We start from the raw sequence: 24232 nt of genomic DNA, 5'->3' as shown, positions 1-24232 counted from the left end.
GTCTCTTCTTTGCTCGTCCTCGTTGTATGCGCTGTGAAACCTTTGGATTAGTCCCGTCCCTTCCTTTTTTTGACAAAGGAAATGAATGAAGAATGAAGATACAATCTCTCGATTGTTATTCACTGAATGTTTAGAGGAAGTATTTAAGCGACTATATTGGGGAGAAATAGGAACGAAGAATAACAATGAATATCATGGCAACCTAGAGTTTGCAGACACCATACTCTTCATCAATGACAGCGGCCAATTGCAAAAAATGAAGGCCTAAACCGCAAAAGTGTTAAAGTAGGGTTAAAGATGACTATGCAGAAGAAAAAGACAATGCTAGGTGGTCTGGCAAAAGAGTGAGCGTTTACGATAGACAAGTGAACCCTGTAGAAGACTGCACAGCTAGGTCAAATATTAGCAGGGGAGTGTACACATGCAAAAGAATTTTCCCAAAGATTAAGCACGTAACCATCATGTTATGGAAACCAAGGAAGCAAGTGCCTCGCTCAAAACATGTTTCCCTCTGCTACGCAGGCTGTGTGACAGCCGGCCCAAGGCTCACAAAGTGGGACCACCGTTCCAGCTGCAGCTTGCCTGTCCCGTCGACATGTTCCCACAAACTCGACACTGCGAGCTGTTGTTGCTTTTCGTGAGATAAATAAAGTGCAACTCTTGGAACACAGGCTGTGTGCTGTGTGGTACTTCCATCACAGAGAAGGCAGGCTTCATTCTAGCAATGTAATTACACATCTAGAACAAAATGTAGCTTTACAAAAATACGAGAGCGCAAGAAAAATGAAACAACACAAAAGGTTGGCCTTCCTTTGCGTCGTCTTTTCTTGCACCTCTAGGCCCTGAACTAGTCGTATTGAAATGCTCTATTGGTGCCCAAGGTATGCGGCTCCAAAGGGGGCTCTATGCTTTTCAGTGCACAGGTTTGTGGGAGTGGAAGAAATCCTCGCTTCCCCCTCCCCCCCACTGATGCTTCTAAACCATACTGCAGCTATGAAGTCTTGTATATATACTACCTTCAATATAGGCTACAAGACTGACTACGTAACAATCTTGAGGCCTAGTCGTAAAGAATTATGACCGAGAACTCGTGAAAAAAACATGGCTATCCCTCTGTCATAGGAATCTGTATAACACGAAAGTGAAACGTGTCTTCACAGACGTAGTTGAGCGTTTGTTTTGCATTCTTTCGCCCCAAGCGCGAAGGAATGAATGCTACAGCATCAAATTGTAATGTTACGCGAAGAACGGCAAGCCGCTCGAAACTTGCAATGCGCTGCTCAAGCAGAAAGGACGCGCGGAACGAACATACACAGGATGAGCGCGAACTGTCACAGTTGTAACTTATATAATTCTGTGTGAGCAGTGCACTCCTTTCACAAAAGTGGCCGCTAAAGTGAGCGAGGTGACCTTGGTGCTCTCAACGGAAACATGCAGGCAGAGCGCAAGACGTACAAACCACCGAGATCACAAGATAAGCGCCCGCACGAGTGATCACGCCCTGTCGAGGCATGTGCTAATCAGCGTGGGGGACGACTTTTAAAGTGCGCTCTTCAAGCCCTTCGCGCCACCTCGCTAGTGATAACGAAAACACGCTGTACCGCCGATCTCTGAGTACCGCCACCGGAAAATGGTGTACATAAATAGCTCGCCGTTAGCATAGCAGAGAACATGCCGTCTGTGGCAGAGTCGTTTCACGCTGCGCGCTGGCGATCGAGAGGTCGCAAGTTCGACTCCCAGTGACGGAACTTTTTCTTATAGTTTTTTCTTTGCCATATGTTAGTTTTATATTTAACAACAACATATCCGTGACAGAAATGCGTCATTGGAGCCGTGGTGGACCCCGGCATAAAACACTTTCGTGTTAAAATGCATCATAGTCGTGTGACTGGCAAGCAGTAAGGCACCTACGTGGTGGCCCATCTGCCCCGTGTGATGTGCTATGCACGTGCATGCATCCGTTCAATGTTGTTTATAGACGGAACGCCGTTCCCTCACAAACCTAACGAGTTACCATTACAGTTCCAACGACCCTAAACGTAATGGTGGCGTTCCTCCGTTCCTCCCAAAAGAACCCAGTTCCAGAAATGCTATTACGTACAACACTGGTGACTGGGCCTTTGGTCATGTGGTGCCATTTGGCACAGACTGTGAGGAGCATGTGGGAAGCTTTACCGAGTGCTTTAGACTTCTGATAAGACTGCACGCAGTCCAGCTTATTCTGTAACTAATGTGGGCATGAGCAATAACTCTTGAATCTTCAATCGTCCATCTATAAAAGCTTTTGTGTTTCACCAACAATCAGATTATCAATGACCGATGGCCGTGTCCACTGCTATCATTGCATTGTCACTTGCTTCTACAGCGAGTGGTACTTAGTTTTCTGGGCACAAGATGGTCCAATAAAGAGTTCCGTCTTTACCAGTCTGACTGCTGCCTTCTTCACTGTCACGACCAGGTGTCAATATCGTGGACGGCTGACACTTTACCATATTCACAGATTACAGGCCCCCGACATATGCACTTTGCAGAGAGCCGACACCTATGCCATGAGAAATCCACCGTCTCTCATCTATATCAGAATTCTTCTTTGACATCCAACACGTCAGCAGAAACCACAGTGTACCTGCCGACACTCGGCCACGTGAACACCGTTTTGCATTACCTCCGCATCCAGCGTCGTTTGATGTTCACACTTGCTGCACACCAAGCTTATGGTCCTGAGCTCGTTCAGTTGTGCTAATTTATTTATTTATTTATTTACTTACAGGTTCTGCAGGCCTATACTTAGGCCCAAGCAGGAGGGACAATGAAAAAGAAGAAGTTGTACAATGTCACAGCACTTAATCAGACAACTTATAGAGAACATGAACAACAGTGTTACGGCACATAAACAGTGAACAGAACACTCATGCGCAGCAGAAGTAAACTAAATACATTACTTAGGCACTGCCAATACACACCACAGGATACATCATTCAGAACTAAACTAAACAAAAAAAGTTTCAAGCTGTTTTTCAATATCTTCGGACTGAAAAGCATTTATTGGCAAAGAATTCCAGTCAGCAATAGTCCTGGGGAAAAAATTATTTTTAAGAGCAGTGGTACGGGCAAAAACAGGCACCAATGAATATTTATGCTTATGTCTTGTTTTTCTAGAAGATAGAGGTTTCACACAGTTGTTGTAACTTCACCGTAAAGTAAAGTGGATGAAAAGATAACTTCCGCCGACAGGGACCGGCAGGTCGGTCCCTGCCGGCAGCAAGTTATCTTTTCGTCCACTTTACTTTCTTCACATTTATATACTAATTACTGCAAATAACACCCCCTATACTTTCTTTGGCATTGTCTGTTAGTTCTCATTAATATTGTGTCTAACAAAGAAAAACGAGCCTTTAAAAGTCACCTTCTTTTCTTCATTCATAGCGAGGGTCTCGTTCTGGCAGACTTGATGCCTTCAGGTAGTATGCGAGGAATTATTGGTCAGCTGCCGGCTCGTAAAAAGATCACGTGTTACGTGACGCCAACAGGCAGAAAAAGAGTGTTCCACACTCGCCGCCATGGCTGCGATTGGCGCTGACTAACACTCCTAGGTTTAAATGCACATATATACCCCATAAAGTGAACGAGGGGATGACTGCCGCCGTAGCTCAGTGGTAGAGCATCGGTATTCGAAGGTCGCAGGTTTGGTCCCTGCCGGCGGCAAGTTATCTTTTCGTCCACTTTACTTTCTTTACATTTATATACTAGTTACTGCAAATAACACCCCTATACTTTCTTTGGCATTATTGTCTGTTAGTTCTCATTAATGTTGGCGAATCATATCTCTTATATTTGCTAAATATAACTCTGACAGCCTTCCGTTGAACTCTTTCAATCAAGGCAACATTTTTTTTACACTGAGGGTCCCAAACAACCGTGGCACACTCAAGTTTTGATCGAATGCAGGTGTTGTATGCCAATAATCTGATCTCCTTCGCGGAGTATTTAAGTTTCCTCTTAAGAAACCACAGTTTCCCCCCAACTGCAGCCGTGCATGTGCTTGTAATGTGGTCTGACCATGTAAGTGACTTTGTTAAAATGACTCCTAGATATTTGTATTTTTCTACGTCTTTGAGTGGGTTATTGCAGAGACAATAAGTATTAAGGCTGGGAGCTCGCTTTCTTGTTAAGTTCCATGCCCCAGTTTTGGCACCACTTGTCTATACTTGTAAGAGACTGCTGAAGTAATATGTGGTCATTTACACAACATATTTCTTTAAAAACAACACAATCATCCGCGAATAATTGGACGAATATGTCCTTATGTACAACATCAACTAAATTGTAACAAAATTAAGAATAATAAGGGGCCTAACACACTACCTTGTGGCACAATGGAAGAAACATTTAGGGAAGAACAACCCCCGACCTCAACAAATTGAGTTCTGTTTTTTAAGTACATATAAATCCACTTAACGATACCCGAAGGAAGCCCAATATTTTCGAGCTTAAACAAAAGTTTTCCATGAGGCACCTTATCAAAGGCCTTGCTAAAGTCTAAAAAGAACACATCAGTCTGCCCAGATATATCTAGAACCCGAGCGAATTCATGCACAGTAGACACAAGCTGAGCTACTGTAGACATATTTTTTTGGAAACCATGTTGATATGGCGACAAAATATCATTTTCTGATAAAAATATGTTAACGTAATTTGCAACAGCATGCTCTAACATTTTACAGCAGCTACTAGTGATAGAAACAGGACGGTAGTTTGACAAGGAATGGCGGTCACCTTTTTTAAAGATCGGCACAACACGAGCTGTACGCCAATCGGCTGGTATCTGACCACATTTGAGTGGTGCATTGAAAAGGGCAGTAAGGAAGTCAGTAATTTGTTCAGCATAGTGTCGTAGGAATGAATTACCAATGCCGTCAGGCCCTGACAATTTCTTAGGATTAACCTTAAGTAACATTTGTAAAACACCTTCACGAGTTATCAGAACATCATCCTAATACTGTGGTTCGGAAAAGACGCCCTGAAAGTATTTATTAAAATGATCAGCAATTAATCTGTTATCGTGACCTCCTCAACTTGTATTTCAGAAACTCTTTCTTTAGTTTGTTTAAGATAGCGCCAAAATTTGTCAGGATCTGACTTGATGAATTCAGGTAGTGTGTCATTAAAAAATTGATGCCTAGCACTCTCTAATAATTTTTCTTTGAGTTCGGAAAAATGCCGCGAACTAGTCTTGTGTTTTTTTCGTAACCTTTTTATCTTTCTCTTGATCTGTATAATCTCACGGTTTATTCATGGGTTATGTGAACGCTTGCGTATTCTCCTAAGCGGCACAAAGGTTTTTGTGCAGAAGTCCACAATACCATGGAACCGTTGCCAGGCTCTATCAACATCATTAACAGATGTGGGGAGATACGTTTCTAAATAATCAATTACTGCAACATCATCCGCTCGATTGAAATCTCTTACAACACTTTCCACTGGCGTTTTCACTGATTTACATTGTCCATGCCTATCCCAAACAAATGATATTAATCTATGGTCAGAAATATTGGTTTCAACTGTGACAGTTGCTTCAGTAAAGAGTTCCGTTCTAAATAGCACATCAAGTATCCAACTCCCCCTTGTTGAATAGAGCACTGCTGCTTGACAGCATTACACTCACGTGCGACCCTTCCTCAGGCATTCCCAGTCTCGCCAGCATGTTATGCCACGGCCGGACTAGAAAGGTGCGTGAACGTTCCGTCTTACGGCCTTCGCAATCGAGTGCAACACTGTGGTAGCGTTTCTCTGCGGTTCACATGGTGTAGACATGTCCGAGTCAGAACGATGGTTCCCACACTCTAGAATCCTGGGAGGCCCTGCTCCGCAGCCCAGAACCGAACGTCCAGCGGGACATCATCAGTCAAGCCCTCGCTGCTGCCGTGTCTCAAGGAATTCCGGCCGACGGCTAGGGGCGATGGGCAATGCCTGACGTGATTGACTGATTTTTTAAAATAAAGTTTTCTCTCTCTCTCTCTCTCCGCGGTTGGTTAGCACCACTGTTCAACGCGAGGGGTGCAGCGACCCTGCCGTAGTTATAGGCGTTTTAAGGCGAAAGCCTCTAATGTCTCATACTCACGGCATCCGTCGTCCATCCGTGCTCTGGAACGGTGCCGGGTGTGGCCTCTCCCCCTCACACTCTCTCAGCAATCACGTAATGGCGCAGCGGCACACGTGGCAATGCTCCTTCGTCAGACATCTCATTGCAGCAGTCGAGTTAGTCGGATGGCTCCCAAGCGGCCCGGTGATGATTCCACGGCGAGTGGTTCGGAGAAGCGTCCCAATAATGTGGATTGCCCTGGTACCATGGCATAGTCAGTCGACTGGCCACACGCTTTCGCCGAACACTTTGGAATTTAAATTTTTTGCTTGCTGCTTGCGGTCTGACGACTTTTTTTTCTGCGCTGTGCGTCTACTTTTGCGTGTACCGCCATCGCGAACGCAGCGACAACACGATGGTGCGGCGGGAGGTGGAAACAGACACATTGCGAAGGCCGTAAGACGGAACGCTCGCGCGCCTTTTCAGTCCGGCCGTGGTTATGCAAGCAGCTTTTCGACACAACGCACCAGTTCGCACGCACTGCTGTTCGTGCCACACAATGCCTTATTTCGTTGCACAACTATGTGGTCCTGGTGTACACCAATGTATGGGGCTGGGTACGTGCATGTGCTCCCTGCCAGCATGCGGAAGTTCATAAGTGCCCCATTTCCCCAATATTGCTGATTTATTCGCATGACCATTTTTTCAACATCATTTATATTGACACTCTTACCACCGTGTCAGAGATTCCACGACCTGCTATGAAGAGCTTTACACGTTGGTCAGAAGCAATGCCCCTTCAAGAATGCTCTGCTACAACAGCAGCTTTTGTAACGTGGGTTCCCCGCTTCGGATGCTCTACCAAAACTGTCGCCGACAAAGGACAGCAATTCGAGCGGTCTCTTTTTTCAAGAACTCCTGCGCTTGCTTGGTACGAATTGTCTGCACGCCATCCTCAAACCTTCTGGAATGCTTTCTTTGACAGCTCAAGTCAGTGCTACTTCCTCATGGCACATTGCTGCAGTGGGTTCAACATCTGGTGCTTCTGGATATGCAGTGTGCCTTGACGTCCGACATGGGGTGTCCACGCTAGTCCACAGCGCTCCGCTCTATCTGCCCAACGACTTTACTACCTTTGGCAGCTCTGACCACTCACTAGAATGTGCAACTTCCTAGCGACCCTGATCTGATGCATCCACTCACAGCTTGCACTCCTTACATGTCAAGTAGCCTCGCTAATGCAACTCGCACATTCGTGCACTATAGACCCATGCGGCCTGTTCTCCACCCAAACCAGCACAGGCCCTTTTCTGCACTAGAGACAAGCGTCTACATACACTGTGGACATTCATGGCAAAGTTGACACAATTACACTTGAGTGACTGAACATTCTCATTTCAGCCCAAAGCATCTTGTTTTATGGTCTACTTCAGTCTAGTGCTGATTTTTTTTGGCAGACCATGCTGTTCTCGATCTAGCAGAAGGGCTATGTGCACCAGCCACAATCACCCAAGCGGCGTAAGAGCTTAGAGGGCCTTTGGACCCAAGGTGTCAAAAACAGTAGGGATTAAAGACCATCTCGTTGCCTCTCTTACATACACTCTATAAAACATACAATGCTGTTATTTGATTCTCAAAGCCAGCAAATTTGCGAGGTTTATATGAAAACTGCTGACATAAAAATGTTTGCGTGTTAACGTCAACCTCTAGAGTGCAAAACTTGGAAAGAATTTTCAGGTTAGCAACTTGTTTAAAATGTGACAACATAGTCAAGTTCAGAAGAACATAGTTTTGAGCTAAGCAGCCTAACACAGATGCCACATGGCCAGAGTTCAGCCCAAGGCAAATGACCTTTCCAGAGATCAGTTTCTGTAAGAGCATGTTATAAGGACACTTTATAAGCATGTTATAAGGACACTATAAAGAAAGCGACAGAATTCCAATAAAGAAGGGCGTACGACAGGGAGACACGATCTCTCCAATGCTATTCACCGCGTGTTTACAGGAGGTTTTCAGGGCCCTAGATTGGGAAGAATTAGGGATAAGAGTTAATGGAGAGCATCTCAGTAACCTGCGCTTCGCTGATGACATTGCATTGATGAGTAACGCGGGAGACGAATTACAGCTCATGATTACTGAACTGGATACGGAAAGTAGAAGAGTAGGGCTGAAAATTAATATGCATAAAACTAAAGTAATGTGGAACAATCTTGGCAGAGAACAGCGCTTCGCGATAGGTGGCGAGACGCTGGAAGTTGTAAAGGAGTACGTCTACTTAGGACAGGTAGTAACCGCGGAGCCGAACCATGAGAGTGAAATAACTAGAAGAATAAGGATGGGATGGGGCTCATTCGGCAAGCATTATCAAATCATGAATGGTAGTCTACCACTATCTCTCAAGAGGAAGGTATATAACAGCTGCATCTTACCGGTACTTACCTACGGAGCAGAAACCTGGAGACTTACAAAGAGGGTTAAATTGAGGACGACGCAGCGAGCGATGGAAAGGAAAATGATAGGTGTAACCTTAAGAGACAGGAAGAGAGCAGAGTGGGTCAGGGAACAAACGGGGGTTAAGGATATCATAGTTGAAATCAAGAAGAAGAAATGGATATGGGCCGGGCACGTAGCACGTCGGCAGGATAACCGGTGGTCATTAAGGGTAACTGACTGGATTCCAAGAGAGGGCAAACGCGTAAGGGGAAGACAGAAAATTAGGTGGGTAGATGAGATTAAGAAGTTTGTAGGTATAACGTGGCAACAGAAAGCACAGGACCGGGTTGATTGGCGGAACATGGGAGAGGCCTATGCCCTGCAGTGGGCGTAGACAGGCTGATGATGATGATGATGATGATGACAAGGACACTAAAGGCAAATAAAAATTTATGTCACAGTGAAAGGTTAATGTTTGAGAATGTCTAAAACGTCAATATTATCAATAGCAGTGCCCTAGTAATCGAGAAGTTAAGGTAAATGCAGGACACTATATGCACCACCAGTGGGACGTTTGGAACGAGCTCGAGGATGTCAAGAGTCCCCGAGTACAAATTATCACTGTAGTTTGATACAATTTTAGGAGGCAGGAGAGGCCCCGCCCAGACGACCGAAGCGCGGCAGCCGATCGCCTCTGCGACTAAAGAAATAGTTCTGCTCATGCACGCGCCAATGTTTCCTCCTCAAAGCGGCATTTCCTCCTCAAAGGCTCATCCGCCTTTGAGGAGGAAATGCCGCTGCCTTCTAAAGTTGTATCTGACTATAGTATTCATGCTACTTATAAAAAAAAAGAACATTTGAGCATTGCAAGACGTAATAAAATGCTGCTTGTGCATTTCTGTTTGATTCATGGAAAAAAAGAACTTGACGTTACAGTGGAGAACGGCACAGGTTCTGCAAAAGTTACATTTTCGCAGGCTGCGCTCCACTCGTGCAGTTGCGTCTCAGTGGTAATTTCGTTATCACGTACCGCTGCGCGTGCCTTGCACGCTCATGAAAGTCGCTCTAATGGAAAGTTCAACAAAATGCCGTGTTCATGTGGTGTTGGATAATGTGCTTTCAGAGCAGAAACCACAGCGTCTGCTGCCAGGCAGTAAAGGCGGCAACATTGGCAAGGCAGCTGCTACAGCGGGAGGCCTTTTCAGGCGTGCGATTTAAAGTGTGCTAACGCTGTATGGACCACTAAAATGCGATTTTCATTCAAAATAAGCATTTCCTTGGCACGAAACAAGCACTACGAGGTTTCTGGAATGCTGTTTCAACAATCAACGTCGACTTAACATTTGCCTTTAGTGTCCCTTTAATCCTGGTGCATGGCTTGGAAATTGTGGAGGTATGTTTGTGAGAAGCTTACCCTATGAGCGCGATTGGGACGAGTCGCGATGCTCCTCCACCACCGCAGCGCACAAAGACGCTATGGCCAGGTTCGTTGACTCTCTGACACCGCGCAGAAAAGGCACTCAAGGCAGGTTGTCAATAAGCACGGGTTTATTAACCCAAGATGCAACACAGTGCGACAATCACGGGACTGCGAGCCGGCGGGACTACGACTATCACACAAAAGGGAGCAATCACGCGCATGGTCGAGAAGTTGCCAGCCAAAGCAGCGCGTGAACCCCTCGTCACTGGCCTGAGCACATCTGACGCAGCGAGCTCGGGTGGAGACGGGGCTCGGGGGCTGTCACTGGCAGCCAATAAGGACAGGCATCGTCGATGACATCTGCTAGAGTGCTGTGCGGCAAGCAAGCCCGATCGTCTCCAAGTTGGTAAGGGAGACGTGTGGCGCCACGACTACGACCGCCATATTGCCGTTTGACAACGATTCACGGCGATTGAGCCACGCGGGGCCGGCACCACACACTAGCTGGGGCAGGCACTTTCTATTTCCACAAAATCAGCATCCCGTGAGGCGTTACAAAACTCGAAATGTACAAGGCTTGCTTACAGAAAAAGATGTCAAATGTTCATTGGCATAGCACATGAATAAGCACAGTCCAAGTAGAAAGGAACTTCTTTATTATTAAAAAAAAAAATCTGTTTCAGTTTAATGAGGCGAATCTGTGGAAGAGCTGAAGCTCAAACTTGGGACCAGATGCAGACCCTCTTGTCCCGATCTGAGCTTGCAATGTAGTCTCCACTAGGATTCCAGGAGCAGGCAATGATGGGTGAACTAAAAAAAAAAAGCCGACGGTAAGCTAAAAGCTTGTGTTAAATGAGATATCATACAAAAAACCTTTCATATTCTTGCTCTGCAGAAATGTTTCAAGAAACTTTAAAATGGGCAAATGAATATGAACAGAGGTTTTAGATTACCACTGTGCATACGTGCTAAGCATAAAAAAATCGCGCAAACAAGGACCATGAATATTTGTATGGTAGAGTTCACATTTCTCAAAGCTATGAAACAGCTAAAACATGGACAAAGTTTCAATGAGACCATCTTAGTCTACAATGCTGCCATGAATGGACTAAATTAAAATGGAAACTTGGGTGAGTTGGTATCGGTTCATACTTCACACATTAACAGTGCACCAACAAAACTGTAGAGGTCGCTACTATTGTGCTAATGAGTGGCGCCCCCCCCTTCTAGATGTACAGAGTAGAATAAAGTTAGTTGTTGTTTGGGTTCAGTGTCGACCGGTTGTCTTACTGCGGGCTCCTCAGGCGCTCATGCCATGCCTGCGTCACAGTCTCCAGTGAACCGATAACACTACATGGTGTCAGAAGTGGTTGAGCACTGAAGCCGCGCTTACCTATCATCCGTATCATGTCTACCGAGCAGTCCAGCCCGAAGTGGATGGGCGTCAACCTTCAGACGCCGGAGCCGTTCGACTTCGGCAACGCTGGGACCTGGCCGACGTGGAAAAGTAGCTTTGACGACTACGCAGCCATCTTGGGTCTCAAGAATGCACCGGAGGAAACACAGGTGCGCTCACTCTTATATTGCATGGGCCCCGAAGTGCGTCCGCTCCTCGACACATTTTTGCTCGATGCGGCGTCCCTCACTTCCTACGAGACTGTGGTAGACCGTTTCACAGAGCATTTCGTGCATCCAAGCAACGAACTATACGAGTCATCGCGTTTTCACAGACGCGTACAGCAGCCAGGCGACAGCGTCGACGGATACTATGCCGAGTTATGCAGGATGGTGAAACGCTGCGCCTATCCTTCAGTGCAAGTTGAAGAAAGGCTAGTACGTGACAGATTTGTCATCGGCTTGCGCTACTCGTGTCTTTCAGACCAGCTCTGTCGAAACGCTAAACTTGGGGTCGTGTACAGGATTCCATTTTCTTGTGGTAGAACGTATTATGGACAGACTGGACTCTGTATAAACACGAGACTTAAGGAACACAATGCTTCTTTGAAAACAGTGGTGAATTTTAATCTGGCCTTGCACTGTCGTTCGTGTGGATGCTCCCCCGTACAGAAACGAAGACTGTTTATAAGCACTGGCAGCAGGTAAACCGGGAGGTGGCAGAGTCATATCACATTGTTAAGGAAAAGATAATTGCGTAAGCCAGGCGTGAGTTGATCTGTGCGACAAAGAATTTGATTTTCTGCGGCAGAATGAGTTCACTTTACTCGTCTTACTTATACAAGCCAGCGGTGGCAATCTATGTCACGTGTGCTGCATGTGACGTATACATACATATGTCTGTGTGATGCGGAATAAACCTTCCAGTTGCGAGTCAGCGCTTGTGTGTGTGTGTCGTTTCCTCTCCCTTTAGTGTGCTCGTTTTGTTGGTGCGTTGTTAATTTGAAGCATGAATGGACATAGCACTTGCAGGTGCTGTATTGGTACTTTCGATAAGTGATAATACGGTGCAATATCGGAATAAAAAATTCCTAAATGTTTCATAATGTAATTGCAGCAATTGGCCCAAGACAAACATAACATGATGTGCGATTCTGTAAGCACAGCTAGCGTGGCTCAACCGGTGCATGCACTAAACCCTCCCGGGCATGCGAGTGATACCTCAACGTTGCATCGTGAGCCATATACATTATGTTTCCTGAATCGGGGAACAAGCCAATACTCTAACGAGAGGTTACAACAGCACCCCTGTAACATGCACTATGTGACTCATGATTGCAGCTGTGCACTGACACTTGGTCTATGTGAAGTGCTAACTAGATACTGATTGCAACTCAGATTACTGAACCACATGCTAGGCTGGCCAGCACACGTATTAGTTGCCCGTCTGTTTTCCTATAAGGACGCAAGATGGAATACGCCTGAGAGTCAACAAGCCTTCTTTCCTTCTACCTGGCTCCTGAAAAGACCCCCTGTACTGTTTGACCCATGCAGAATTTTCTTTGTCCATGTGTTCTTTTTGTCTGTGTCCTTTCATCTTCGTCCTGTTCTAGCGCTGTTTCTTCGTTCAAAGATCGGTATGTACCAAACAGCCCAATTCAAGACGCTAATACAGTCCATGTGTTCACACAGAGTTCTATCGTAGGGAAAGTCTACGGTTGTGGTCTTCCCTGGAACATTCTCAAGTGGCATTGGTGTCTTTCATTTTTATTAGGGGTGTGCGAATATTCGAAATTTCGAATATTTTTCGAATAGTGTTTGCTATTCGATTCGATTCGCACTGAAATTTTACTATTCGAACTATTCGAACTTCCCAAAGACAAATGCAGTCAACGTCCGGTTGAAAGTGACCCCTTCAGAGTTTCAATATGCTTCACCTCATTACACTCTCGTATTGCGGCAAAGCTGCCTTAGAGCTCCGTTACGGTCGAACTTAGTCAAGAGAAAATCCGGTTGGAAGTGGTCCCTAGATTTTTAATATGCTTCACCTCATTACACCCCCGTATTGCGGCAAAGCTGCCTTTCAAGGTCCGTTACGGTCGAACTTTGCCAAGAGACAGTCAACGTCCGTTTGGAAGTGGTCCCTAGATTTTCAATATGCTTCACCTCATCACGCCCCCGTATCGCGGCAAAGCTGCCTTTCAAGCTCCGCTACGGTCGCAAATGTATTAGCTCAAGAAAACGCTGGTTCCAACATGGAGATGAAAGATGTGGCAGAGTAGGGGGCTCAATTAATGCTGTTTTTGACCTGAAATTTGGGCAGGAAGTCCGAAAAATCGGACGCCGAAGCTTTTTAGCATCCAAAATTTCAGATGTTCTTATACATCGACGTCTACGAGGCAGATTTGGAACTCTGGACTTGAAGGGAGCACACCCTTGTCCGCCACATCAGTTGGCCTTCCACAGCAGTTGAAAGAGGAGGAGAGGTTGAGGAAATGGCATCTCTGCCTATCACATGTAAAGTGTTGTCGGCAACACTTTGGTTGCACCAAATCATGAACATAAATACAATTCGGCCTATACATTGCCTCATTCTTGATAAGAAAGACAACTATGAAATATGACCCCACCAGCACTTAATCAACCTAGCGAAAAGGAACGCTTTCATGTTGCTGTCTCACAAGAACATACTTAGGTATTCTCTGCAACTTTTTCTGTAATTTCACTTCGAATTATTCGAAAAATGTTTGAGAAATATTCGAAAATTATTCGAAATTATTCGATTCGATTCGCACTCAATCTTTATTATTCGAATTCGCTTCGCACCCAAAATTTTGCTATTCGCACAGCTCTAATTTTTATAGGAATTGCCAGCCTCTGGAACGGCCCGGTGGAACGCGCACTCGCGACCACCAAAACATGTTTGGCATTAAACTTTGCAAAGTCAGAATTTTCCTGATGCCTTCAATCTTTCATGCTGGCTTCCCATCTTGTCCTAAAGAGGGATTTATTCCATGACCACAAAATCTTTTAAAGGGACACTAAAGACAAATAACAATATGTCAGAGTGAAAGCTCAATGTATGACAACGTCTAAAACGGCAATATTATCAACAGCAGCGCCCTACTTACCGAGAAATTAAACTAAATGTATCACACGATGAGCGCCACGAGCGGCACGTTTTGAAAATGATCCTGATGACGTATGAGAGTCTGCCTACAATTAATCACTCGTAATCAAACTAGCTGCAATAAAAAAAGAACCTTCCGTGCATCAAGAGACGTAACAATGACAATCCGTCACAATGTCCGATAAAGAATTCGACTCCTTGAAAAGCACGTGCAACAATCCGTCTACAGATGCGTGAACTCCTCCTAAAATTTTGTTTGTTCCTTGCTTCTTGTCATGACGTAGCGGTGAATAAGTTTTCTTTAGTTTATCTCGTGTGTTCCTGGGTCCACCGGTGGGGGGCGTTTGTGATACGTGAAGATAAAAGGACAGTTCGTTGTTCAAAATAAATCAGTTGTGAGTTTGCGCCCGTGTTGTCTGCCTCTTTTTTACCTTGTGTCCGTGTACATTTTGCACAAAACAAGTCCTGAATGAGTACCAACTCGCCCAACTTTCAGTACTGTTGAGATGTAATAAAATGCTGCTTGTTCATTTCTGTTTGATTCATGGAAAAAAGAACCTCTTTGGCATTGCCATGGGAAACGGCGCGCATGGTTCAAAGGTTCCGTTTTTGCCGAACTGCGCTTCGCCTGGCGCCCTGCTTCGCTCATGCGGTCGCACCTCAGTGGTAGTTTCGGTATCGCGTACTGCCGCGTGTGTTTTGCACGCTCAAAGTCGCTCTGACAGAAAGTTCGACAAAATGCCGCATGCATGTGATGTTGCCGGATGCCCGAATGGTGCACGCCACCACTGCACGCTGCCGCGCAATAAAGGCGAACAACGTTGGGTACAGCAGTAGTGACGTGTGAAAGACCGATTTCAGGCCGGTGATATGAAGTGCGCTAACGCGATGCGCACCACTAAAACAGTGATTTTATTCTACAAGGTTTCTGGACCGCTATTTTAACAATCAACGTCGACTTAATATTTGCCTTTAGTGTCCCTTTAATGATGCCGTCATAAAAAGTGTTCTTTTATATTTGTTTTGTACTGCCAGTAGAACACATTCATGTGGTTCACATATAGTATTCACCAGAGTTCTTCAATCGTACCAGTTGCGAAAGTGCGTCCCGAAACCTGGACATGCCCATGGCCGATTCTGTGGAAACCTACAGATTGTTGCGCTACCTGGGAGCACCAGTACGAAACACTAGATCGCCGTAGCACTGGCCGTGCATGTGCTCCTCGCAAGCTGCTCAACGCCGCACGCAGCACTAGCGTCGTCTTGCACGCTTAGTAGTTGGCCAACAGAAGACGCGACAATCAGCAGACCCCCATGATGTCGGCCAATTGTGAGCTCGGATTTTGATACATGGGGCCTATAGGGAGTTCTGCAACTCGTATGATTGAAGAACTCTGGTAGGCACATTATCCCCTTCGGGCGCAAATTATGATTTACTGTCTGCAAGTGCATCAAATTCACACAGCACAATTCAAAGGCACTGGATATTACATTCCAAGAAAGAAAACAAAGTAATCTGTTGATTTAGTGAGCTTCAGTAATTAACCATAATTAGCCAGGAATAAAAAAGATTTCATTGTTCTGCAGTCACTAGTGTTCCATTTTTACATAAGAATGAAAACATAGGCTCGAAATGCATACACAATTTGTTTGTGGTTGTATTCACTTTGAGCAAAGAAAAACAATATAAAAGGGGCCCGGCAACACTTTTCCAAGCAATCGTTGAATAGCTTCATCAAAGGAGTTATTGCCTACTGCCACAAAAATTTTCAGTATCCGTCAAGTACAAGCGGAGTTACAGGGATTTGTCACACGCTTTAGGCGCTTTCTCTCTCCTTTCGCACCAGCGAGCGTGCCGAAAGCTACACAGGAGAAGGATGACAAGGGGGCAACAAACTACGTCCATTCGTCAGCACGCATCATGACTTTGAGCACTTTCTTTTTTTTTCTTCGAATGCACGGCTTACTTTCAGTGCAGGTACATCCATGGCATCCCGCGGTGGCCACGATAACTGGGCAGCTCACGATGCTCAAATCAGGCAATGGCCATGGAATTTGGGTTTATGACATCATTTGCTGAGAGAAGAGTGAGTAATATTGAGCTGACTGAGAATTAATTGTAAACTCCGGGCTGTGCGCTGCGCCATAATGTTTGGCTCACGTGTTCTCAGGAGCCTCGACTGCCAATAGGCAGCATTTTCTGGCCTTGCTAAATAAGTGTAAGCCCCTTTAAGCCCCTTTAAGACGGGAACAAAGAGCGCTAAACCCAGGACAGTGACAGAACGGCAGACAGGGCACTGACTAACAACCACTGGTTTATTGCTACGAAATGCAATATATACGGAAGCTTCATGGTGAAGACCATCAAAAAATTTGCAGTGGCTTAGCTGGCCATGCCAGGATATACGTAGTGTTAGCAAACGTTCAGCTGATTACTCTTAGCTTTCCAGATTGTCTAGGATTATTAGCCTTCTGTTCATTCTTCGTATGCTGAACCGCTAATTGCCAGGCAACTACTTAGGGATCCAATGAGATAAGCTTCTCGCCTCTTCTGCGCCGTTGAGCAGCATTTGCGCTCTCCTTCTCCATGGCGTTACCCACCTGCAAACGCCAGTCAGAGGCGCTATCAATCGGCTCCAGCGCAGTGTTAGACAGCAACTGCACAGCGAAGGCGAATAGCTGTGAGCGCGCTGGCGCCAGTGTGTCTGCCGTGGCTACGACGCCACTCCTCCCGAACGCGCAGACCAGTAGCGGCGAGTCGCACGCGGCGGTGGCGGAAAGCACGTGAGATCACGGTGGCGGAGAGCGGTGAGCCAGCTGTGTGACATCACTGATCCTCGCGCATGCGCAGCACGGCTCATGAGGATCCACGCGAAATCGGCTCCGGCTAGGCAAGTGTAGCTAACGCTACAAAATACAGTATCTGCGCAGAGACAGAAAAGAAATCCTCGCGATACACTCGTCGGCAAAAAACAGGCTGTCACATTTGGAACACGTAACTGATTTCATAGTTGGGCCGGGAGACCGACGGCACACTGACGCAAGTGTTTTCATGTATATGAATATGGTAAGCTTTGCTTATTTCACGTGCTCTTTGCTCTCTGTATGTTTCCAAAACAGTGCACTGCTCCAAGATAGGCTGACAACCAGATGCTTTACAGCGCTGGGATAGGTGCGTAGGCACAGAACCTTTAAGCAAGTACGCATTCTCTCTTAGCCGGTCGTTCAAGCTTCAGCCTGTTGGGAGAAGGATAATACCCATGATCCAGCTGCAAGTAAAAGTAGCTGATTGCACCTGACCCACCTCATCTCTTTAAGTTTTTTCTCAAGCTTGGCTGTCTGTGTGTTCCAAATGAAGAGAGTGCCATCGTGGGAGCCGACCGCCACATAACTTGCATCAGGACTGAACTTGGCCCTTGTCCAATCACAGGCCACCTTAAAGTTGTCATCCCTGCAGTTGTTAATGATAAATGGAACATTTTAATGAGCAACTGACAGTTAAAAGTGTAGAACAAAAAAATGCAATAGTGAAGTTGCCACACAGAGCACCTTTTCAAAAGACATGAAATCGTGAATTAACTACGACACTTCTGAACCAATGTGGATAAAAGTTCCCACATCTAAGAAATAAATCTTAAGTTTCAAGTTTAATAAAAATTGTTACATTAAATAAAAATACTTAAACTCTATGCTGACATTTCTTTTTAAAAACAAAAGTAAAACATTAATATGTGCCTGCCAGGAATGCAGCTAAATTGTGCACTAACTGCCAAGTACATATTTGCATCTGTGATAAGGGTGTCTTAATTAATATAACCAACCAGCAGGCTTGAGCGAACATTCAAACAGTTCGAATATTCGAACGAATATTACAGTATTCGAATTCGGTTCAAAACGAATTTAAGTTATTCTAAATTTCGAAGTATTCGAAATAAACGAATAGACATATATAAACCGCATGTAACTCCCTGTAAAGCTGGTTTCACTGTTGCGGAGCAGTGCTATGCAGTGAAAACGCCTATCCAGGGGAAATCTGCACTGCCACAAAGACCCACTTCAAGGTTAAATGAACAAATTACACTCACATCAATTCATTTTTTTAAGTTTAAAAGCTTGTTATACCAGCTTACTTGCTCTAATTATAGTAAATTTTAAAACTTAACATATTTTACAGGTTATCACTTGCATTCTACCGAAAGTCAAAACCTGCTACTATGCAAAGTTGCTTCCACTTCCCTTTGAACCACGGTTTAAGAAAAATAATTTAGGTGTGGACACTCTCTGCCCGCCACGAAGGAGAGCGCGTCCAGATAATGTTCGCCTTTAATACATGCGCCGGCCGCAGTTTCGTGGGGGGCGCTGCGACATGGGGGCTTAAGAAACCTATTGCGACGAGGCGAACGCGCGTTTTTCTTCATTTTTTTTTTTTCACCTCATTGCATTTTTTTTAACCGTGCACGCGGAGGAGTATAGAGCAACTGAACGGCGAGTTTTCATACGGCCACGGTGTAAACGGCGCACCCGACGCACATAGCGTCCCTAACAGCGTTGCGTACGTAAAAGCGCGGCGTCTTGCTTAGAGCGCGTGAGCAGTCTTTCTGCTCGCTGACTTCTCACGTGCGCAACGCCGCTACGGACGCTACGCACGCAGCTCGTCTTCTATAGTACATGCGCCGGCCGCGGTTGCGTGGGAGGCGCTGCGACATGGGGGCCGAGAGGAGGAAAGAGGCGAACATTATGTGGACGCGCCGTCGGGCGGAGTGTCCACACCTAAATTATTTTTCTTACCCCGTGATTTGAACCAAAAGAATGACATTTGCGCATGCCTTGTTTCAATTTAAAAAAAAATATTGTGCAAGTTAGTTGGGTCATGACAAATATGCTCCTTTTTCTTTATATGTTTATATTTTATAGCTTATATTTTTATTTATAATTCGAATTCGAGCCTAAAACTTACTATTCGCACAAGCCTACCAACCAGCCTACAAAAGACAACATCTTCATAAGCACTGTGAAAGTATATTGCCACGTGATCATGACGTTGACAAAGGCAAGCAGTCGGCATGTACAACACGGAACTCTTTAATTGGGCAAACTTGTTCCTGGAAAATGAAATGAGCAAAGTACAAGCAATTCAAGCTGTACACTGATAGCGGCGAGAACAGCGTCGGCAGTCGAGCGAACTGCCCAGTGGTAACGCGTGCCGGCTTTTATACGTGTGCCATCGAAGATTCGAGCATTATCGCTGGTGGCCACGTAAGCTGTCGAATAGACTAGACTATTTGCGTCCGGCATGCAATCTTAACAGAATGATCTCAAACACTCGCGAATCTTAACCACTGTAGCGCGGTCTGCGCCGAGTGTTGCAATCCAATCTTTGCGGGTGAAATCCGAGTACATCAAAATAAAATGCGTGGCAATGCCCTTCTCTGAAAAAGCATTGCCCCGATGCTTAAAGCAGAACATCGAATTCAAAACATGCATGCAATACGACATAAATAAGCAAGCAAAACTGGAGTCCTGAGGTTCCTTAATGCACATAGATTGGCTTAAGGCGCACAACATGAACGACTTCAGGTCATGTGCTGCGCCACTGGGAGTTTGTAATGCCATCCAGGATAACCTTGTAGTCTAGAGCTCCAAGACATCGAGGCACCTTGTATGGCTCGAAGTATCACCGAAAAAGTTTTTCACTGAGTCCACGTCGGCGCATCGGTGTCCAGACCCAGAGAAAGTCGCCAGGCTGGTATTCTACGTGGTATTGTCTATGGTTGTAACGACAGCTGTTGGTCTTTTGCAAGCTCTGGATGCACAGACGGGCTAGTTGTCAGGTTTGTTTGGCGCGCTGAAGGTAGACGACGTCGACACTTTTTTTCATTGGTGACGTTAGGTAGCATGGCGTCGAGTGTTGTCACCGGGCTACCGTAGACCAACTTGTATGGCATCATCCGTGTCGTTTCTTGCATGGTGGTGTTGTATGCGAAGGTCACGTACGGAAGGGTGGAATCCCACGTCTTGTGTTCGACGTCGACGTACATGGCCAGCATGTCGGTGATGGTCTTGCTTCGACGCTTGGTGAGGCCATTGGTCTGTATCTCAAGAACTCCGAGTTAGGTCAGCAGTAAAGGCCGTACTTCTGTCTGTGATGAGTACCTCTGAGGTGCCACGATGCAGGACAATGTTCTCTATGAAGGATTTCACTACCTCGGCGGCACTGCCTTTGCACAGGGCCCTTGTCTCGGCATAGCAGGTGAGGTAGTCGGTAGCTGCGACGATCCATTTGTTTCCAGAAGTCGACGTCGGGAACGGCCCCAGTAATTCCATCCCGATTTGCTGGAACGGCCGGCAAGGTGGCTTGATCGGCCGCAAAGTCCAGCTGGCCTAGTCGGCGGTATTTTCCATCGCTGGCAATTTCGGCAAGTCTTTAACACTTTCGTGACCGCACCTATTCCCATCGATAGTATGTTATTGATGACTTCAAGATCAAGTTTTGGCACTCTCTGAGCGGCTTTGGACAGCTAACGAAATACAAAGGGTAAAATAACCTGTCTTTTATCAGTTTTGTTTGCGAGTTTCTTTTTTCCACCGCGGGGAGATTTTTAAAGCTCGTTCGCAGTCGAGTAGGTGAGCGCTCGTTGTTTCAGACTTCGCGTCGACGCCGCTCGCGGGTGCTCCACGGAAACGGTGAATTTCGACAGATTCCAATTAATATGAGCGGGAATATCTGGATGATAGTAGCACCACAGACACGGAAGACGACTTCGATTCGCCAGGCTTCAGCACAGACGGCGAAAGTGCGTCAAAGCTCCCCGGAACATCAGCAGCTATCCGCCGGTAGGTTTCGTCTTCTCCTCGAGTCGTTTTATCGCTGCCGCGCGTCGATGTAAACGTATTTGGTGCGTTATAAAAATAACAGCTCTTATCTGCAAGGTGTTAACTTCATTCGGGCGGGAGCATTTGGCGCCGGCTGCAGAAAGAGCGCAGTCCTCTTCGCGAAGAGGGCGCGGAGCGGACTTTGACCCAACGCTCCGGTGTGCTGCGTGGCGGCATCTTCGCGTTGTTTTTTACCGCAGAAGTCGTCAGAGAGATACGCAACCACACAGATAAGTATGCGTGGATGCATACTTTCGAAAAGCCAACATACAGTGAGAGGGACGGATCCATGGACGGAGGTTACTGAAGAGAAGATGAGCAAGTTCGTCTCACTCCATGTGTACATGGTAATCGTGGAAGTCCCGCGCTTGCATTGGTGTTGGTGTCGACGACACATATTTCCAGGCCTTTGTCCATCGTCAGTGATGCCACGGAAAAGGTTCAAGGCTTCTTGAGTGTCTCTGATCTGAAGAAGACGACCGTCGCATCCCATGAGAATCTTCACCTTGTGTCTTCTCTATTGCAACGCATGAACGATTTTTCTACGCTATCTTTTAACCCCGTCGGAACCTTTCAGTGGATGAGGAAATGGTGAAATGTGAAGGTTGGTATGGTATTCGGCAGTATATGAGTGAGAAAGAGGTCAAATGAGGGTACAATTATGGATTTTTGCAGATTTGGAACAGGCTACACTGTTCATTTCAACAAATACCCACAGGAAAATTGAAAAATACCAGAACTGCAAGCTATGCTAGCAAAGTTGAACAGAAAAAAATTTTTCTTTTCCGAAACATGTGCTGCCAGCCTTTGTTTCACCGCGTCGAGAAACTGCATCGCGCGGTGGCATGATAGGCACTAGTGCCTATATTCTTGTATTTATGAAAATAATCTTTGTACTTACAGAGCTTATATTTCCACTATTATGCTACGAGGGCTTTGCGTTCAAAACATATATTTCGATTTTTTTTAATCTTTAACCTTTGCAGAGTAGCATTGATGTTTTTATGAACTTTCTTTCTTTTTGATGCATTTTTCTTTGTTTGATAATTTTTTATTATATTCGAAATATATCCGTTGTTTGGAATTATACTGTTGGAAAGACCATTTCTTCCTCTATCATTTGATACCCTATACTTTAGTATCAAGTATATTCTGTGGCAGGATAAAAATATTTCCTGGACTAGCCAAAAACAACCGATTTTTCCGCGGTCACGAAAGTGTTAAAGGGACACTAAAAGCAAATGGTAAGTCGATGTTGATGGTTGAAATAAAGTTCCGGAAACCTCATAGTGCTTGTTTCGTGCCAAGAAAATGCTTATTTTGAAAGAAAATCACGTTTTAGTGGTCTGCACAGCGTTAGCACACTTCAAACCGCCCACCTGGACAGGACCTCCTGAGGTAGCATTTGCCTTGTCCAACGTTGCTCGCCTTTGCTGCCTGGCAGCCGACACTATGGTTTCTGCTCTGAAGGGCACATTACTTGCACCACTTGAATGCCACATCGGTCTCTGTGAGCTGCGTAGGTGGCTCGGCAATCCGTGAAAGTGACCAAGCGCCTGTAAGAGGCGAACAAGCCGGGAAATCGGTGTAGACCTTTCTTGGCAGCAATGGTAGCTGTTTTGCGTGGGTCTGGGTGCACTCCAGAATTCCTAATGACGTGACCCAAAAACAAGAGCACCTCGTATGCAAAGTGGCAATTTTATAGCTTCGGGGTGAGCCTGTTTGATTGCTTGAAGTACAGCTTCAAGACGGCGGAGGTGTTCATCGAAGTTTGAGGCAAACACAACGACGCCGTCCAATTACACGAGGCAAGTGTGCCACTTCAAACCTGAATCGTGATTCTCGCCGTGCACTTCAAGTCAGCCACTACTGTATCCATAATGTGTTGGAAAGTTGCAGGTGCCAAGCAAAGACCAAAAGGCATGACTTTGAATTCTCACAGGTCATCTGGTGTTATAAAAGCAGTCTTTTCTCGGTCTCTGTCGTCGACTTCGATTTGCCAGTAGCCGGTCTTGAGGTCCATCGACAAAGAGTACTTCTCGCTGCGGAGTCGATCCAGGGTGTCTTCTATCCGTGGGAGAGGCTAGACGTCCTTCGTGATTTTGTTCGGGTGGTGATAATCGACGCAGAAATGCAGGGGTCCATCCGTCTTCTTCGCTAACACCATGGGAGACGCCCACAGACTCTTTGACGGCTGGATAATATCGTCGCATAGCATTTCGTCGACTTGTTTCTGTACGGACTTGCGTTCTCACGCCAAAACTCAATACGGGCTCTCGACGGATTGGTCGGGTGCTTTCTTCTGTTATGATGTGATGTTTTGCAATCGGAGTCTGTCGAGATCTTGATGACAAGCAGTCCTTGAATTGCAGGAGCAGGGCTTTGAGCTGGTCTTGCTTGTTCTTCGGAAGGCTCGGATTGACGTCGAAGGCTGGTTAGGGACCTGAATTCGTCGACGCAGGTTAGGAAGCATCGAACGGCAAAAGCAATGCTGGCATCCACGAATTCATCCATGTAAGCCACCGTCGTACCAATGTTCAGTTGCCTACATTCGTGGCTCAGGTTTTCCAGCATTAGCTTCGCTTTGCAATCGTGTAGCTCAGCTATGCCTCTTGTGAAGCAAATCTGATGGTTCAGAAGCAGGTGCTGGTTACCCCCGATGACGCCTTCTAAGTCTTGGTTCTTCAGTGCCAACATAATTGATGACACTAGAAGGAGGCAGGTTGGTTTCCGCCTATCTATCACATTCAAGGCACGGTGACCGATTTTCCTATCCGGTGGAATGGCATTGTCCATGGAAAGCATTATCGACTGGGATCTTAAGTCAATAACTGCGCTGTGCTGATTTAGGAAGTCGATGCCTAGAATGATGTCCCTTGGAAAATGCTCTAGGACCAGG

General features: G+C 45.9%; 2 protein-coding genes across 3 annotated transcripts in view; one reads left to right on the top strand and one right to left on the bottom strand.

Annotated features, from left to right (window-relative positions):
* Nucleotides 1–663, top strand: part of LOC119386464 (tRNA (uracil-5-)-methyltransferase homolog B) — a 100383-nt gene extending 99720 nt beyond the window's left edge. For both annotated transcript variants that reach the window (XM_049413145.1, XM_049413144.1), the window contains one exon: nucleotides 523–663. In XM_049413145.1, the coding sequence (XP_049269102.1) occupies nucleotides 523–646 (124 nt within the window). In that variant the 3' untranslated portion in view covers nucleotides 647–663. The remainder of the gene's footprint in view (nucleotides 1–522) is intronic.
* Nucleotides 664–10603: 9940 nt separating this feature from the next.
* LOC119384815 (autophagy-related protein 16-1) overlaps nucleotides 10604–24232 on the bottom strand; it is a 225949-nt gene continuing 212320 nt past the window's right edge. The window contains exons 14-15 of the mRNA XM_037652509.2: nucleotides 17765–17911; nucleotides 10604–10745 (exon numbers count right to left, since the gene is read on the bottom strand). Coding sequence (XP_037508437.1) covers nucleotides 10652–10745; nucleotides 17765–17911 — 241 coding nt within the window. The 3' untranslated portion in view covers nucleotides 10604–10651. The remainder of the gene's footprint in view (nucleotides 10746–17764; nucleotides 17912–24232) is intronic.

Source organism: Rhipicephalus sanguineus, chromosome 3 (assembly GCF_013339695.2).
Source record: "Rhipicephalus sanguineus isolate Rsan-2018 chromosome 3, BIME_Rsan_1.4, whole genome shotgun sequence".
Lineage (NCBI taxonomy): Eukaryota > Metazoa > Arthropoda > Arachnida > Ixodida > Ixodidae > Rhipicephalus > Rhipicephalus sanguineus.
This window is presented reverse-complemented; position numbering and strand designations above follow the sequence as displayed.